Genomic DNA, 19,647 nt, shown 5'->3' with positions numbered 1-19,647 from the left:
TTGTGCTAAATGGGGAAAACATCCCCTAAAGCAGTTGTCCCCAACCTTTTTAACACCGCGGACCATTGGGGAAGGTGGGGCAGCCCTCCGTGCTCATGTATGCAAAGGGGTGGGGTGTGTGCTTGTGCACATGTGCGAAGGAGCAGGAGGGCACTCGCATAGGCGTTTGCACACTCGTCTGCATGTGCGAAGGGCGGGGGTGCTCAGAGGCACTCATACACATGCATGAAGGAGTGGGGAGTGCTCGCGTGGGTGCATCCGTGAAGGGGCTGTGGGGGGGAGAGTGCATGCGGGATGGGTGGGAGATGTGTCTCCGTGACCCGGTCTGGCCCAGGCCATGGATCAGGGGTTGGGGACCCCTGCCCTAAAGCAAAGGAGCACATCCTGGATCACATGAAAAACCAAAAGTTTAATGTTGCCTACAGTCATGCCACGGTTCAAATCTGGAGTGGGAGAGGTATGCATGCTGGTCATTTATTTTTTAAAAACACACACTCATACAACTGCTAATTGCATTAATGGAGTTAAGTCTAGTTTGGCCCTTAGGTATTTAACTCGGACTGGACCATATCCAACACTTTCAAACAATGATATTCATACATTCAAGGAACTCATGACAGTATCAAAGCAAACATAGCAAAACACAGTATAAAACCTCAGACATACTCAACCCCCCAAAACCCAGAAAGGTCAGGGTGACAAAAACAACCCTAACAAACATGACTTGTATTAGTTCTTGTCTGACAGCAATTTCCAGCTGAAACACTAATATATGGAAAAAATTTCCCCCTAAGTGAAATCTAGGCCCCAATCCTGGCAGCTGATGACATACTGGGATTTCATCCCAGTGTAAGATTCTCACACCACATCTGCAGCTCTGTGGACAAGTGTTCATTCACTCTGTACAACAACTTCAGCAGGCAGCAGCTGTGGAACAGAGGTGGGCCCATTCCCAACCCGGCTCAACACACTAACTCGTGTCACTTCAGCTGAATCAAACAACCTCTCCACTACAAGACACAAACAGATGGGGAAGGGGGTCCCAGTTCACTTTTTGATTAACTTCTCTTTAAAGGATCTCAGAGTGTGAGGCTATGGAAGGTATCTGGCCTGGGGCTCTGGAGAGCCCATGCTACTCCAAGCAGATCCTAGAAATACAAGGGACAAAAAGTGTGAATGCACCCTCTAGTTTTCCTAGACTTCCCCAGCTCCCAGGTTTTTAAACTTAAATATTTTGCTCAGACAGCCCCTCTATGGGTGGGAGGCCATTCTGCCATATTTGCAGACACCAAAACATCTATGCCCTTTACCCTTTTTTAAAAAAAAATTGACCATAAGATGAAGGATCTTTTTCAAAAGGAAAATAAAAAAATATTCTGAGGATAGATGGAGTGTGATAGCCACTGTGGCTGTCCAAGATCCAGGTGTGGCCTTTGGAGGTTGCCCATTGCTGTCTTAGAATGAGAGAACAATGGCTTGATTCCGTACAAGGTAGCTTTATATATTCCAAAGATCAACCACTGTCTAAAACTAAACTGAGTGACATCTTGATAAACTCTGTTCAACAGTACTACAGTGGTGCCTCACAAGACGAATGCCTCGCAGGACGCAAAACCCACAAGATGAATGGTTTTGCGATCATTATGGTGCCTTGCAAGATGGCTTCTTCTATGGCCATGCTTCGCAAGAAAAAAATTTTTCAAGACTGATGCCTTGCAAGATAAAAAAAATTATTTGTCTTGTGAGGTTCCCATAGGAATGCATTGCAATAATTCCTATGGGAAACCACTTTTCGCAAGACGATTTTTTCGCAAGACAGCGCTACTCGCGGAACGAATTACATTTATCTTGTGATGCACCACTGTATTTGAGACAGGATACTGTCTTGAGAAAGGCTTCCCCAAATTCTAGAATACAGTTTTGTATTTTCCCCAAAAAAACATACACAGAAACACATACCCTAAACAAGGGTGTCCCGAAAAGTTTATATCAGAAGAATGAGTGCACAGGACTGCATTATATTAGGGGAAACACTTGCAAGAATCTGTACGTTAGAAGAAAAATGCTTGAAAATATGTTCACAATTTTCTGTAGCCTTAAAAAATGTACAGTTTTTGTTCATTGATTTATAAGAGGCAGCAAGGAAGTGGAAAATATTTGGAAAAATAAAAACAAAAAGAAATTCAAAGACAAAAACATCCATTCACATGTGATGATGGAATGTATTGTTTACAAATATGACAAGGCCATATGAACTCCACCTTTGCAGCACACAAGGAAAGGAAGTGCGCATATGATTGAGCATGGTCCTTGGAAAGCTGAGAATCTACTTCTGGTCCCCCTGCCCCCAATAACATTTGTTTTAAAAAAGGTTTCAAGAACAGAGGTAATGAAGCCTGATGAAGTGTCAGAAACTGACACTCTAGTGGCCTTTGGGACTAACTAAACAGGATTCCACTAGCTACAAAGAACCATATTCCAAGTAGCATTTTGTCTCACTCCACATTTGGAAGAAATAGTAACGGCCATATATATATGTGCAAACACATGCAGTATAGTTTGTTTTATATTCTTTATAGGGCTGCAGCCCTATATTCCTCTTGCCACAGAATACAGGATACAGCGGAACTGAATTTTTATTCTAAAGGGTGTCTCCTTGAACAGGGATTTTTAAAAAGCAATCATCTTCTCCTACCACTGCTTGTACTGAAAGTTGAAACACATTCCTACTTGGCATTGGTATAGCACCTCAAAATTTCTCAAGAACATGGCTGTTTGGCCATTGTTAACAGCAACCCTGAAAGGTAGACCAGTATGATGATTCCCATACTGCTGAAGGACAGCTGGCTGGCCCTGAGGGAAAATGGCTTAACTAAGGCAATCTCAAGGCAGAAGTTAAACCTCCTGATATGTAGCTCACTCCCTTAGTCATGATACTAACTCTTTAGCACCTGATACAATGTAACCCTGAGTAAAACAAAATACTTTTTGCTGCTTGTCTGGACCTGCCTTTTACAGAAAATGGAGAAATGGGTGGGTGAGTCATCACAGGAAAGCACAGCTGATCTAAATTAAAAGTAAGCAGCCCTGGATTAAGAAGAATATTGAAAGTGCTCTTGGTCATTGCTAGAAATATTTATTTATTTATTTATTTGATTTCTATCCCGCCTATCTGGTCTTATTCGACCACTCTAGGCGGCTTACAATTCAACAACAATAGTTTTTAAAAACATTACATTACAAGTTAGCAAAGACAAAGATCAAAGGAATATAAGAAGAAAAAAGATCGTCAGGGATAAGCTGTTGGGAAGGCCTGCCTATACATGAGTGTTTTTACTTGTTTCTTAAAAATGCCCAGCGAGGGAGCCGCGCGAATCTCAGGAGGTAAGTTGTTCCACAGGCGAGGAGCCACTGCCGAGAAGGCCCGATTTCTAGTCTTTTCATTCCGGGCCTCTCTCGGCGTCAGGCTCCTTAGCCTCACCTCCTGGCTCGCGCGAGTGACACGGGTAGCTCTTGGTGGGAGAAGGCATTCCGCCAAGTATTGAGGTCCTAAACTGTTTAGGGCTTTATAAGTAAGCATCAATACTTTGAAGTCGATGCGGAATCGGATGGGCAGCCAATGCAATGCAGCCAGAGTGGGGGAGATATGTTGGTATTTTCTCACTCCACTGAGTAATCTGGCCGCAGCATTCTGCACCACCTGCAGTTTCCGCAGCAGCCTCAAAGGTAGCCCCACGTAGAGCGCATTGCAATGGTCTAATCTGAATGGCTATATTCTTTCCCAGAGACTGGGAAAATTACAATGCTGGATGTTGGATTTGGGGAAATGTAGTCCCAAAAAAGTAACTTTTCTCAACTCTTCTCTTCCTTAGGAATACTGGAGCCCAGAGAGTAATACAAAACACAACAGAAAGACAGAGACATGTCTGTACCTTCTCAAAGTAAATGGGTTCCATTAAATCAGATGTGAGGTTGACGTTCTTTTCCAGCTCTCGTTTTAGCTTCGTCAGTTCCCACCTCAGCTCTGGCAGCCTCCCCTGAACTAAAAGACACCATTGAAGACACAGCCTGGCATGAACATAATAGGAGAACCCAAGACTCAAATGTTTTATGCATGATGTGAGACCCTTCCAAATCCATCACCCCTGCTAGCAGCACCCTTCATGGCTTTCAACAGGGAGAGGAGCTCCAGGACGGCTACCTAAAAGAAAGGGCAAAATGGCTTTCCTCCCCCATGTCACCCACAGACCCCCAACAGGATGATGGCGGCTGAATCGTACTTTGACCCTGGTGGCCACAGCAACGGAGGCCAAGCCCATCCTCTGGAAAAGAGCTGGCACAGCGTCTCCAGGTCTGATTGGATTTTTGAGTGTTCAGCAGATCTTCTGGACTTCTTACCAGCAGCGTCCTGTGAATCCTGGATCTCCTGGTCAGTGAGGGGGATGTGCACTCCTTGGCATGGCTGGAAAGGTGGGAGGTGCAAGTCTAAGAGGACTTGGAAGGCGGCAGCTTTGTCCTCCTTCACGTGCAACCCATGTGTTTGGGCAAAGAGGCGACTAGCAGCCACAATGAAGGCCATGTGGGTGGCCTATTCAAAATAAAATAAAAGAAAGTAAATTCAGCAGGGAAAGCACGGTATATAACCCTCCCATTCCAATCTCTATTTCTTCCTCTTCATAGTCATCTCCAGGGTCTACTGCTTCCCTTTGAAGAAATGGAGAGTCGTTCCAATGCTATCTAAAGCATCCCCTCCTATCCTATACAACCAGGGTAAAGAACCATGTCTATGTCTAGATGGGAGACGGAGGCCTGTAACAAGGGTGGAGCGACCTGGGCTTTGCTCCAGGGTGCAAAAATTTAGAGGGCACTGACATTTGGAGAGAAGTCTACTGGAGAGTGATAGGAAAACAAATGGTAATGCCTCCTGATCCAATTCACTCTCCTTTAAAAACATTTTTTTTGAAAGCGGAAACTTCCTCTTGCTTTGGGGAGGCACCACATTCTATTCATCCTTTTCGGGGGGGGGGTGTACTCGTGCCAGTGACTTAGCACAGGGTGAATAGGAGACAATCCCATTGAGGTCAGGTGCCCAAATTTCTAGTTACAGCTCAAGAGTGTGTGTGTGTGTGTGTGTGTGTGTGTGTGTGTGTGTGTGTGTGTGTGTGTGTGTGTGTGTGTGTGTGTGTGTGTGTGTGTGTGTGTGTGTAGTATGTGTGTGTCTTCTTCTACACCCCTTCATGGGTTCGACAATGTCAGAGGGCACACCTACATCCCATCATCACTGAGTTCCTAAGTGGAGTACTTGGGCTGGGAATCTGGCTTCACTCCTATTGCTCCCTCCCTTGTTGACACATCATTCCAGTTCGTGAAACCTGCCAGCCATTAAATCAGGAATCAAATTGCTAGATATAATGCATTCTGGATTCTTACATACTAAATATGCTAAACGAATCCAGGACTGGTTGCGATATCCAGTGTTTCCACAATGAAGAAACCAGAGTCAAACTCTCTCCTGTCTACTACAGGTGTTTGGACATTATTTTGAAGTGCAGATTCTGAAGCCTCAACATCAGGCCAAGAGAGTTCTTTGATTTTCCCCCCCTCCCCTATTCCCCCAGCCCTGACCACCAACATCTCTGCAGTGGCCACTCTGAAAAAGAGCCCTACAGGGCTCAAAAAGTCACCCCTTTTTGATATTCATGTGGTCTAGTAAAGGTATTCCCTTCATTGGCTTTAGACCTTTTTTCCTTTACAAGGGCCACACATATTTTTCTCATTTCTCTATTTTATTTTTATTTTTAGGTTTTTGGAACATGTCTGTGCTTCTTTCAGCACAACTGGAAAGCAGCTGGAGTCCTGCCACCTGTTCCAGGCAGCAATAGCAAAAGCAGACGGTAATTCCCCACACATTTAACATTTTCTCTTTGGGCAAATTTACATTTCTCTCTTTCTAAACTGACATGAGTGGCCAACCTGGCAGTGTAAAATATCCTGACTTCTACATATTCCTTCCTGAGGGTTCAAATCTCTGTCTCCCTCCCAGCATCCTTCGCTTCTGAGTTCAGCCCCCACTCACGTTACGGCAGTCAAAATCCAATGGCTGAGGGCATCGCTTCAGTCCTGACCAGAAAGGAAGTCCAAAGCTTGTCTTCTAGGGACAAAGGCAGATGGGAGCAGTCAGGAAGCAGCACAGGACGGGGTGAGGGGGAAAGACGTTCAAGGAAGGAAACTTCACGGGCCAAAGCTGGAAGAGAGCCAAGTGTTTTTGCACCCTGTGCGCCGGAAAGAGGCGAGAGAATGGTGTGGCCGGGGAAGAGAAAACAAGTCCTGGACCAAGAAGTAGCCAAGAATCTAGCTGCTTTTTCAGAAAGGCAACAGAAGCACTTGAGGCTCAGGACCCATTTCCCTTGCAACACCATACAATTCAGCTCCTCCAAGATACTTGTGAAACAACATAATGGCCTTCCACAAAATGATTACAGCTCATCATCAATGACGATGTCTATAACCCAGTTGCCATGGTATGTTTTAAGGGCCAAAGGAAGTATGTTAATTCATAGCGGGAGTGACATGTTGTCTCGGGATATGGAGGAAGCATACTAGAAACCACAACAGTATCATTATTGATAAGGACACAGACACAGATTCAGCAAGGAAAAGAAAGGGAATCTGACTCCCGCTTAAGTGCCATGGAACATGCCGCTGAGGCCACAGTCCTGTCAAAGGTCTGTGTACACAAACAGGGGCAACAGGAAGGACTAAGGACGGAGAGTGACCCGAGTCTCCTCCTGTCTTACATCAATCAATGAACTGGGTTGTTCCAACCACAGGCCAGGACACATATAGATTACATCCAACTCATCCAGTAAGGCAAGAATAGCACTTCCAGCACAGTGTTCTAAAAGGAAGAGAACAAAAACAGACAAAAAAGGAACCCAACAAGTTCAGTGCCTCCATCTTCTTAACAGCTGATAGCCATTATATCTAATCATCTGTTCTGGATCGTTCTTGCTGCCACCACAAAGAGAACCACTATGTCCATTCCACCGGCCACAACACATTTCCATGGGAGCATCTGACTTGTGCTTTCTGTGTGTGACAAAATCTCATACTCTATCATACACCTTTTTATTCCAGCCCAACTGCAGCCAGGCAATTGTGCAATCACACACTGCGGGTGCAAAATGTGCGGGCCTCCAAGAAGTTGCCGGACACCCATAATGGAGATTTCTGGGACTAAAGATGAGCTGACAGCTCCAAGGACAAAGGTCTAGCAAGGCTTGACTGAGCAGTGAGGCCTAATATTACCAGCAGGCAGGAATAAAACCCAAATCAAGTGCACGCTTCACTGAGTGATGGGCTGTGTGAAGACCATCATGTGGTCGTCATACATGAGACTAAGCAGCTGCCAGCAAAGTTTGCCGCGTTTTGTTGCTGACTTCTAGACTGCATTACAGAAGTGGAATGTATTCTGAAAAAAAGCAGTGGGCAAGGAGCCAGGAAATCAGTGGGGGGAAAGCAGAGCCTCTACAAAAGACTATGGTTAGGCCTCACATGTTCAGGTGGATAGTTGTACAGCAGCTGCTGGATGTCATGTGAGAAAAGACGCTCCCAAAGTCTCCGGGCCCAGGTCACACAGTCCTTCCAGTTGCGTGGTTTCTCCTGAAGGCTGATTCGCACGTGCTCCAGCGACTCCAAAGCCTCCCCTTCTCGGGCTTCAAGGAAGGTGGGATCTCTGTGGACAAGGGCATGGACTATGGCTGTCATTAAATTATGGGAGGCACTTTGCCCCTCTGCTTACTCTGAACCAGAAGCTTGTATCAATTTTACATTCAAAATATCTGCACTCTGTCCCTATATTCCAAAGTAGCTAATGAACACCAATAAAGCAATCCAAAACAAATGATTTAAAGCAACATCTAACATTTTAAATCTTAGATTCAGTATTATAATGCATTTCTAAACAGAGATGGATGGTGTTATCAGCCTATCCTCCAAAACCCAATGCTTACAATTAAGCTTTATATTTCTTACTCTGTGTGTGTGTGCACAGGGCTTAGAAAAGTAACTTTTCCTACAGGCATGTGGAGGAGGTTGGAATCAGGAAGTAAGACCCTACTGGACCTCATTCGGTTGCTGGCTGCATAGCTTTGAGGCAGCCACCAAAAAGGTCCGCTGTTCCTTCCCAAAGACCTGTTCCAACCTCAGTAACAGGAGCTAGGAGTCAAGAGGCCTCACAAAGGAACCGCCTCCTTGTGGATTCCTACCAAGTGCTGAAAGCCACAAGAACAGGAAAGAAGGAGCTGAGGGCCATTTGAAATCAAGCAAGAGCAGGAGACAGAAAAGGTAGATAAGGAGATCAGTATATTAAAGTGTAACAACACACATCATTTTAAGGAAAGAGTCTTAGGGCACCTTAAAGACTAATAAATTGCCTTTGGCACAAGTTTTTGTGGATTACTGTCCACTTCATCAGATGCAATCTCAATCATATGCAAGTTTCCCTCAAAGGTGGGCATAGGGAAATGGACCCAAAGAAATGGGTGGAAGTCCTACAAGAATTGAAGACCAAGGTGCAGTTTCTTCTAGAGGAGCAGCTGTGTTTGTCTGCTGTTGTAAGGACATTCTTTATTCCTTTTGCTGCTGCAGACTCACATAGCTGCTCCCCTAGGAATTTGGAGGCAAGTGGATTAATTCCAGGTGAATGTCATGGTCTACCCAGAATGTGAATCTGGATCTCCCCAGTCCCAAACATGAGAGCTAGTGATCATTTCTGGATGCCAACAGGGACTGAGATCCATTCGGGTGGGTGGGGTGTGCAGATCTCCCCACAGAAGGCATTCAGTCTTTTGCACCTTCTTACGCAGAGACTGGAAATGTCGTCCAAGCAACTCCATGCTTCCTGTCCTGAGTACTCAGTCGAACAACAAGCCACGGCCCTAGTGCCACTCGGGGTGGTGGTGGAGGCAGAATACAAACATTTGGCAAGCTTCCCAACTTCTCTGCCCACCATCTAGAGGCCTCTCTGCTGACAGCAGTGCTCATTGATGGCTCATCCTGGCTCTTCATCTGCAACCCCATCTCTGCCAGGTTCCTACCCCACACTCACCGGAGGAATTTGTTGACGCTGTCTGCCGTCACCTTGAAAAGATGCTCAAACTGATTTCTGGCCCACTGCAAGAGAAAGCAAGGGAGCCTTGTCAGCATTTACTCGAGTCATTAGAAGGACAGTGACGTGTAATGTAATCCTGTGTATTTCCTGAAATGCGGTCTGGATTGCGGCGTCAGAGACTTTTCTACGGCTGTTCCTTGGGTCCATTTCAAGGCATATAGTGGGCATGAAGGAAGCCAAGCGTGCATTTCTCCTGCTCCCAAGGGACTTGACAAGACAAAATGGGCTCAGCAGGAGACTCTCCTTCTTCCCGGGGTTTGAAAAGATACCAGGGCTATGGGATAAGGAGGCGCCTACTCTCGTTTTTGCCTCTGTCACACAAACAGAAGAAGCAGCTGAAATTCCTAAGAGGGCAAAAATGTTTTTGGCTGGGCTTGTAAGCAAAACAGTTGGACCCCGTATCCTCCTGTCAGCATTGCTGACAACCCTGGCCATTGTGCAGCAGCTGCCTGGGGGGGGAAAAAAAAGAAGCCAAGGTTCCAGGCAAGGAGCTCAGAGAGTCCCGCTTGGCAGCTGAGAGCAAAGAACAGCTTTCTCTCAGTAGAGAGGGACCAACTGGAGAGTAAGGCAGGAGAGGAGCCTTGGATGGCAGATGCTGCTCCAGAAGTGGGCCCTGGGCTGAAAGAATACAGAGCAGCATGCATGGAGGGCCCAAGAGGCGAAGTCAAAATAGCACACCCTCCACTTCCATGCTCAAAAGCTGGCTGAGCTGCCAGTTGAATCCTTCTTCAATGCTGGCAGAAGGACAGTATCCTTCACTCTCAGAAGCATCATTAGGGGATACTCGTGTGGCTTCACAGCCCACAGCCATGTTCTCCCCCAGTGTGTTGCAGTCTCCTAGCACCTGCCACCTGAGAGGAGATTGACTCACTTTGCCCAAGGGCAGGGCAGGACGTTGGCGGCGTGAAGAAGAACAGCGCCTCTACCTGGATGGTGTGCTGGATGGTGCTAGGAAAATGGCGCAGAGTGCACAGAGGATACTCCTTCTTGTCCACCTCTTGAGCTTGGCCATAAGACTCGGTCAGAAAGGGTACATAGACCTGGACGTGCCCCTTGGTGCCATGCGTTCCTGAATCAAGCAGAGGCTTCAGGTACTGCACACATTTCTTCCCCACGTACTCTCCTGCAGGAAAAATCAAGGAAGGATGTTCAGGAAACATTTTGTGACTTCTTACCTTCACTACCATCACACTGAAATCTGACCATTAGGACAGAAATTGTTCCAGGAGGAAGACAAATTAGAGCAGAAACATCCTAAACACAGCTCAATGGCCATCAGAGCCCCCACCAGACCAAGATGCTTGACTGACTGAGGCAAAGATCAACTGAGATTGTTCCTCTCTCCCAACTCATGGACAGAACCAAACTCAATTGGCACATGACTCTTCTTTTGATACAGACACACTCTGTGTGGCCCCTTCAGGTGGCCAGTTATTTCAGAAGGATGCAAGATAGGGACAGCCATTAGGTCTGCACAGCCCTCTTTTCCAACAGAGACAGATGGCCAAGGGAATCTGGAAGAAAGGTTGGGTGACCACCATTGCTGTCCCCCAGGACCTGCCATCTGAAGCTACTTTATCACGCCGCCTAATAACCGGGCTGGCCCTGAATTTGAGCAATAGGAGCCTGTGCTTTCCCCTCTGATGTATAATTCTGATGTATAGAATACTCTGGACAGTAGGAGATTTGGAGGCTCAAGAAGTTGGCAATGTGATGAAGAACTGGGAATATGAGGACCTGGTCTTGCCTAAGGTCACACAGAGAGTTCATGGCTGTGCAGAGATCTGATCCTAGGATGTCTCCCCTCGTGCTTTGCACATCACATAACAACCCTGTGTACTCTGTGACTGCACATTTCCAGGACACATCAAAGACTCTGGACTTTGGATGTGAATTGAGATGCCTTTGATCATCTCATCAATAAGTGAGAGCAGCTCTGTTTATGCAAGCCTCCTTGACCCTGGAAGCAGCCCCTCCCTCTCACGTTCCCCCCCCTCCGTACACACAGTTCAGCCTTCAGCCTCTATCCGCAAAATACAGTCAACAATGCAGACCTATCTTATACTTTCCCCAGGAATACATCAGCTTTCCACATCTCCTGTATAATTTGTTTTCAATTCCTCACTCTCTGTATATTGAAGAATAGTTTGGAAAATGTTTCTGTAAGTTTCACAATGTTTCACAAAAGCCAGCATGTATATGGGCAACACATCCAGCAGGCAAAAGGATGAGCATTTCCTGTACCTCCTGATACAAAAGAGCTTGAGAAAATTATTTTCTAAACTATAATTCCCAGAACCTCCTTGCCATGTTTGTAGGATAAAATATATATAGTTTATATCAAATGTATATATACACACAGATATGTAGGATTTAAGGCCCAGTGAATTCAGTAGGGATTACATTGAAATAGACTTACAGGAGATTGTACCATTAAAAGGCTAAGCTATGATAATGCATGCATACCTGGGAGTAGGAAACATGCATACGACTGCATTATGAGAGTTCCTGGTTTAACTGGGAACTCATGACGTGGCTTTAGGCACACCTCGTTCTCAGTTCTCACAGTTTCAGCTTTCCATCTGCAGTATGGGAATAATAATGGCTTACCTTGCATGGTTATTGAATGTAAGCAGATTCTGTCTGTGAAACACTTTGAATAATTGAAAGGATTCATTGAATATTAATTAAATGTTATTCAGATTATGTGAACTCCTTGGCTGTTACTGAGATTATGTAAGCGCAATTCCACACTTATTCTATTGCAGGTAATCCAACTGCAGCACACTCACTAGCTTCAAAGCTGTCCAGAGCACTGGCCACACCGTCTAAGCCAAGGAAGAAATCATCTCCATAAAAGTGCTCTGTGTCAGGCCCCACTTGATTCTGCTCGGCAGTCACATTGACATTGGGGTTCATGGACTTGATGGCGGCGGCAGCCACTTCTGACTTTGACTTCTGCAAGGACAAAGATGATATTATTTTAGATCCAGGGCAACAAGAAAAACAGTCCACTGCTGAACAGCATCGGCCAGAAGAGCTGAGCCAGAACTTAAGACTGTCCTTCAACATAAAGATGCGAAATGTTGCACTTCTTTTCTTTTCCTTTTACTGCAACTTCTAGAACAACCTGGCCTCCGCAACCAATGATTATTTTGAGAGTTAAGAACCCAAGGGAATAACATTTATAATTTCTGGCAATAATTTACAAGAGGCAAATTATATACTACTGTACATGTAACCCATTGTCAGATAGTTTTCTTTGGTTTGGAATTCATCCCTAGAAGCTAAGCACAGGTTTTGTTTACTCGGTCACAAAAGTTTGCCACAATCACATCTCTGGAACACTAACGGGTTTGATCAAGACAGGGTTCCTGTAACTGTAGAGTTTGGTCCTCAGCTTCTGCCCTGAGTTAAGTTTTGTTCCACAGCCAAACTGGCCCCTTCCCCAACCCCAAACTATTGTCCCCGCTATCTCTCCCCTTTAAGACTTACAGAAACATCCTGTTGTCGAAAGAGGAACTGCCTGTTGAGGTTGGAGTACTCAATGGTGTCCATGTCTGTCACAGTGATGTTGCCGCCCTCACCAGCAGCCAAACCAATCATAGCAAAATTCTTCAGGAGCTCACAACCAATGGCACCTGCTCCCACCTGAGGAAGTCATCTCAAGATTGGTTAAAATTGTTGGATGTGAGTTAGGATGATGACCGAAACCCTACAAAAGTGGGGCGATGGTGTGAGTTAAGGATAACCGGTTTAGTCTTAAGGTTTTCCTCCAGAGTGGTCGCAATTGACCAGATAGGCGGGGAATGAATGAATGAATGAATGAATGAATGAATGAATGAATGAATGAATGAATGAATGAATAAATAAATAAATAAATAAATAAATAAATAAATAAATAAATAAATAAATAAATAAATAAATGGTACTAGAATCTCTCCCATGCAGAAATACATACAGAAATCAGTCATCTAAACTGGAAATTAACCTTAGGTGGTTTTCTTTTCAGACATGATAAAAGATTCTAATGGCCTTCCTTCAGTATTTTTCTCTGACATGTTTCTGTACACATTTCTATGTGGTATGGAAATGACGTCTGCAGTTTTCAATATAAAGAAAAGTGTACTGCTTATATACCACCCCATATTTATTTATTTATTTATTTATTTATTTATTTATTTATACATACATACATACATACATACATACATACATACATACATACATACATACATACATACATACATACATACCCCGCCCATCTGGCCTAAAAGACCACTCTAGGCGGCTTCCAGTGAATATACACAATAAAATAATACAAAGAATTACATAAATCATATTATAACATACACAATGCAAAAATAGAATAAAAATAAATAGAGAAAAAGAGAATAAAAATAGACAAAGAGAAAAATCTGGTGTTAGCTGGAGGGAAGGCCTGAATGTATAGTTGACTTTTAAAAGTGCCCAAAGTGGGGGCCACGCGAATCTCAGGAGGGATTCCAGAGGCAAGGAGCCACTGCCGAGAAGGCCTGGCTTCATGTCTTTTCCTTCCAGGCCTTTCTTGGCGTCAGGTTCCTCAGCCTCACCTCCTGGCTCGCACGGGAGGTGCTTAAAGCTCTCTGTGGGCAGTTTACAACATAATTATGCAAGGAACAACTTCCCTTCCTAGCGAGCTCGGTACTCAGTTTACTGACCTCAGACAGACGGAAGGCTGGGTCAGCCTCAAGCTGCTACCTGACCCTTTGGGATCAAACTCAGGTTATGAGCAGAGTCTTCACCGCAGTACTGCAGGTTAACTACTGTACCACAGGGTTCAATATACTGTAAATAAAGACTGCAGAGGGTGGTACTGCTTATTATAGATATTACAAATGGCATCAGAAACTGTTGCAGAAGCCCAGTATTTTAATAATGCAATTGTAGAATCAAACTCATATCTTGATAAACTGAACTATGTCTCTATGAGAAGCAAACTGTTCACCATGTTTTATATTATATTGCAGATATTATTAGCCAAAAACATGTAAAAAGAAAGGGAACCAATCAGTACATTGTGACCTCCATCGGGTGCTCTACACTAAGCCTGAATTTTGTTACAACAAAAGCAGCAGAAAGAAAACCCACAAGTTCATCAGATCCATTTGCCAATTCATCAAATGTGTGTAACACATAAAGAACAATACAAGTTCATCAAACAAGAAAAAGGAGTAAAACCAGGACGTAACATCAACCCAACCCTCTTTTATCTTATAAATCAACTATCTACCAACTCTTTCTGTAGGTGTTGTGAAGTCCGGGATTACCAGTATGTGACTCAGCGCCTGCTGAATATGGGTGACCTTGCAGTGATCTCACCTCCACCAAACTTAACTCCAAGGATGTTTGACCCCTAGAAAGGTTTTGCAATTTAAGGAACATACAAATAAACATGGGGTGGAGAACATAATGTTATCATATATGAGCAGCATTAAATGGATCAAAGGGGGGGGAAGCTACATTTCACAATTACAAATGATACCCTCCTTAAAAATGAACGCATCATGGAAGTCTGGAGGAGGTTGGACTGGCATGGGATGAAAAATATTTATTTATTTATTTATTTATTTATTTATTTATTTATTTATTTATTTATTTATTTATTTAACTTATGCCCACACCACCCAAAGATCTCTGGGCGGCTTACAACAACATGGAGTGTACACTGGTTGAATTAGAGTTTAAGAACTAACTGGATACAAAAAAAGAGGTGTGATTTAGTATTTTCCTGGACCTTCCAAGTACTGCATCTGGTGGTCTCAGGTGCTAGGCTGAAACCATATGAAGCAAATCCAGAGATTAATATATATTCTATAAAGTGATACAATTGAATTTTTTTTATTTCTATTCCAAATATTTGAATTGAGGCAGAAAGAAATATGATGCAAGTTGGATGAGCTTCACCCTCTGGTCCAGGAGTAGAGAACACTCTTCCCCCCCCCTTCTCTAAGGGTTGGATACTAATTTGTGAAGAGTCTTGGGGGGGCACATTCTCGAAGTGGGTGGGGCCAAGGACATGGATTCAACCGAAGTACAGCAGGTCGAGGGAATTATGTTTAACTCTACCAAACTGAAACATTTCCCCACCAACAGAAATATTCTTGTCTATTCAGGAGCAAGCCCAAGTGCAACTGCTTCCTGGGTCAAAAAGTACAACTATGTTCATTGCAACAGCCTCCTCAACTATGCTCCAGAGCTCAGTTCCATGCAGCAGCTTCCCAGGCTTTAAATAACTTCTTACGACCAGTCCCTTATGACATATAATAGTGAAAGAAGGTTGCAGGCTTTATGGACAACTACCATGGGCTACCTCCAGTTTGTAGGTCAGGGGATCCCCATTCCTCGTCTAAATGTGGGAGATGGCCCATTCTGTCCATCTTCATGGATGAGGGAAGCACGCTATCCACTAGGATTGAGTCAATGTTCACTCTAATTTTAAGACCCCCTGGGTGGGGCTCTGCCCCCCCAGTGTGTGACTTATCCTCCCTGTTTGGGGTTCAGTTGTGACCCAAAGGGGGCAGAAACTATAGCTGTAGGTGCATGGAGGAGGAGGAAAACTGCAGGGAAGGGGCGGAGGATTATTTGCAGTCCTTTCCAGTGGTGGTGCTAAAAATCCAGAGTCAACATATAGCAATTGGTTATGGTAACTAGGAAGAGATCTTCCAGATCCTTCAAGCCAGCAACTGTCCTAGCACATTTTAGTTTGCAAATTTACAAAGGGACTCCCATAGCAGCTGCAGAACAAATCTAGGTCAGTTATTCGTCATATAAAAACCATCCTTCTTCAGTGAGTGTCATCTCTCAAGCTAAAGCCAACAATGCTCCCCCTGCTGTAAAAGAACTGGAAATAGCAGAAGCAAAATTAAATGAGAAGTCAAGCCATTTTCGCCACGTCAGTGTCAGAATGATTAAACTATCCTGACCAGTACAGGAAATGCTCCAAGACAATTGTATTAAAATTTGGAAGCGTTACACATATATCATTGTAAATCTGGCATGCTGCAGATAGGCAGGACTCAAGTTCCCATTATCTATTCATTTATTTATTTTATTTATATCCCGCCTATCTGGTCGGGTTAGGACCACTCTAGGCGGCTCTGCTGGCTGGAACAATGGGAATTGTAGACCAAAACAGCTGAAAAACAGGCTGAAGGAAGGCTGAAATATGGTGTGAGAACTGGAAGGCACAAAACACCTTCCCAGCTGAAGACAACAGTGATAGTGTAGCCAATTTGATTGAAGGAAAATTGCTTAGAACTTCTTATTCTCATTTCTTTTTTTAAAAAGCATCCTATCATGGTAGAAGGGCCAGAGATTTAAGCACAGCATCTTACTAGTACTGCAGCATCAGGTCTGAAGGCATGATGGTGCCCAAACTAGAGAAGGGGACAGTCACTTCAGAGTATTAACAGATTTATTACTACCCATTACATCCTAGTTTCCTCTTCTTCTTGTGCACTCTTAGTTTACACCACCTCTCTCTCTCTCTCTCTCTCCCCCCCCTCCCACATCCACCCACACATATTACATTATGTCACTGTCCTACATTAGTGGTAATAGAGAACGTGAGCCAGGAAACATTCATGGCTCAGAAGAAAGGCTGACTTATGCTTTGAAAAATTAGCCCCACCCCACAAGCTGAGAAGACACACTACAACTTGTGGCATTGAACCCTAATGCGTTCATGACGGACTGTGCAGTAAGAACGTTGCTTTGTACGATTCTTCAGGACCTTTCCATATAGCCATACTCACTCACCATGAAATATTGCTGCTTCCCAAGTTGCTCCTGGAAGTCAGCCCCGAAAATGGCAATCTGCCCATCATAGCGGTTGTCACGCTGTCAGAGGGTAGAAAGAGCAGGTGTCAGTGAACCAAGAGGCATCTTCCAAAAAAGGGAGAGACAGAAATGAAAGCAATCCTTATGGAGCTGGCTCACACCTGTCCTGACAAAGGTAGAGCTTGGACTCTCTGAACATCAAATTCCACAGCAGTGGCATGGCGAGATGGGGAGGGGGGGAACAAATAAAAAAAGAGGGCACAGAGTGCTTGGTCGAGTTACCTTTTCAGACTCTCTTACAACACCCCAGACCTCAGTGATCTTATTGGCTGGAAGAATCTGAATATTATCATCCAGAAAAGTAACCTTTATAAACTAGGAAAAGACAGTGAGACGTTTCTGTATGAAAATGATGGTCTACCACGGGGCAACACAGAGGTGGAGAGCAGATACAGAGCAGATACTGCCAGCATCTTTTCTAGGCTGGGAACAGTGTGAACAGATTCCTATTGGTGCCCTAGCAAAGTACAAACTTCAGAGACATAAACACCCACAGGCGCACAGTCATCTGCCGTCAACCGCACACCATGCTCCTCTTCAGGGAGGCACTCAAAGGCATCGAAGTACAGCCACTGGTCCAGAGGGGTGAACTTCCCCGAGGTGGCCTTTGAGGGGAACAAAAAGAAAAAAAAGCTGCTCAGGCCACCTTCTAAAATGAAGAGCACACAAAGTTTTCAACCTCTACTGCATATGATGTTAATTTGGTGGCCTGGGCCACAAATATATGCATGGGCATCTGCTCCATACAGCGCGATCCTTTTTTCCTTTCTGGGAGTGGTGAACCTTTTCTTGGTCCCCTGTTCCCAAATGCAAAATGGGGTCTATATGAGGATCTCTGGGGAAGGGAACCAAAAGAAGCTCTCCCTTTCATTACACAGAAATCCCGACACAAACTGCCTTTTCCTGCCCTAGATGAACTGCATTTTCAGTTTTGGGGAACTGCTATGGTGGGCACAGTCTTGTAAGAGGCCCTTCTTTGTTACAGATGGGGGGGGGGCATGCCTTTTCCTAGGGAGTGCTTGCTACAACCCATAAAATTCATAACCTAAAACTAGAGAAATACGGTCTTTTCTTCAAAATGACTGATTCAATCACATGCAAATTTATACAAAGTTCATTGATTAAAACTTATTCCAGCAACAGTTCTAGTAAATAATTTTTAAATACTTGTAGGCTGCTTTTCTCCCAAAAGGGAAGATTCAAGGCGGCTTACAGCATTTAAAAGAAGCAGACCCAAAGAATAAATTATTACAATATTAAAAGAGCATTAGACAACTAGCATATTAAAACTTATACTAAGAACAATATCAAAAACAGATGTGGAACACAGAATAAAATGCTCCCTGAACAAATCAACCTGGTCAACCAGTTATTTAAAGAAAAGCCTGCCTCTTGAAGTGGCTAGAAAGTCAGGTCCTGATTCAAATCCCCATTCAGCCACAAAACTCACTGGGCGATGTGGCCCAGATGCTCTCTCTCAGCCCAATCTATGTGACAAAGTAGTGAGAACAAAGTGAGGAGAAGGAGACCATGTATATCACCCTGCACTCATTGGAGATAAGACAGAATATAACTAAGGAACAATAAACACCATTCTGTTTATTCCATTCTTGTTCTGCTTTACCGTCCTCCTCCATTTAATCCAGTTAGCTAGAATGTTGAAGAACCCCTTCATCATCTCTTAAACATTTCTCCCATTTTCCAGACCAGCTATGCTGCAGGTGAATCCCTAAATCCATGTGTCCTTCAGCTTGACCCGTCATTAATCATCCATTCTTCTGCTTCAGAAAACAAGAAGTTAAGATCCTGCCTAATCTGTGCTATAAGATATCCAGCAATTAGTCACACTTTGGGGGCAGACCCTGAGCTATCGAGTTACCAATAACAGTTTGCTTTTCTATAGTCCACGTATGTCAAAGCAGTTCATAATAGCTTCAGTGGCCCTTCTCAGGTATTAACACGGCAAACAGACACGAAGATCCAGAGAGGAGGCTTTTCCTGTGCAACGGCTCTGCCTCTTTCATAGAATTTTGCAGGAAGTCCAAACACCAGCCTCTCCTATTTGTTCTCTTGCCAAGCCTTCCCATCACGTCTCCAAACCTTACTCTTGCCACACACAAAAAGCAAAGCAACACAAAAAAGCAAAACAATGAAGGGGAGAAACTACTGCCCAATGCTTTTCAATCAGTGGTACTAGAAGTCCTCTGTCTGAGGCATCCTTAATGTTATTCATTTAGTAGGGGGGGGAAATCATGCATCCTGCCATCCCTTAAGCTCCATTTAATGGTTTGCCTCAAGTTGTGTAGTAAGATAATGAAGGAGGTAACAGTCGAATCAAGAACTTCCCATGTAATCTTACTGAGCAATATTCCTCGAGAAGTACCAAGTATGCAAGAAAGCTAGTTGCCAAGATTAGAAAGCTCACTGCCAGCCATGGGGAAAGGAGGGAGAGAAAAAAAGAAATCATAATTAAATTGGTTGTTGTGGGGTTTTCGGGCTGTTTGGCCATGTTCTGGAGGTTTTTCTTCCTAATGTTTTGCCAGTCTCTGTGGCCGGCGTCTTCATAAACTAGAGCATACAAAACGTACAGAGAG

At 44.2% G+C, this 19,647-nt stretch overlaps 1 protein-coding gene across 6 annotated transcripts in view; it reads right to left on the bottom strand.

The window, feature by feature from the left end:
- UBA7 (ubiquitin like modifier activating enzyme 7) overlaps positions 1 to 19,647 on the bottom strand; it is a 54,190-nt gene that overhangs the window by 15,306 nt on the left and 19,237 nt on the right. For all 6 annotated transcript variants that reach the window (XM_020789686.3, XM_078385522.1, XM_020789667.3 and 3 more), the window contains 10 exons: positions 17,548 to 17,658; positions 16,973 to 17,053; positions 12,668 to 12,823; positions 11,965 to 12,130; positions 10,099 to 10,295; positions 9,110 to 9,174; positions 7,555 to 7,735; positions 6,077 to 6,151; positions 4,399 to 4,588; positions 3,933 to 4,042 (listed from right to left, as the gene is read on the bottom strand). In XM_020789686.3, coding sequence (XP_020645345.3) covers positions 3,933 to 4,042; positions 4,399 to 4,588; positions 6,077 to 6,151; positions 7,555 to 7,735; positions 9,110 to 9,174; positions 10,099 to 10,295; positions 11,965 to 12,130; positions 12,668 to 12,823; positions 16,973 to 17,053; positions 17,548 to 17,658 — 1,332 coding nt within the window. The remainder of the gene's footprint in view (positions 1 to 3,932; positions 4,043 to 4,398; positions 4,589 to 6,076; positions 6,152 to 7,554; positions 7,736 to 9,109; positions 9,175 to 10,098; positions 10,296 to 11,964; positions 12,131 to 12,667; positions 12,824 to 16,972; positions 17,054 to 17,547; positions 17,659 to 19,647) is intronic.

The sequence above is a fragment of the Pogona vitticeps genome, chromosome 2 (genome assembly GCF_051106095.1).
Source record: "Pogona vitticeps strain Pit_001003342236 chromosome 2, PviZW2.1, whole genome shotgun sequence".
Lineage (NCBI taxonomy): Eukaryota > Metazoa > Chordata > Lepidosauria > Squamata > Agamidae > Pogona > Pogona vitticeps.
The sequence above is the reverse complement of the archived record's forward strand: the minus strand, read 5'-3'. Positions and strand labels throughout refer to the sequence as shown.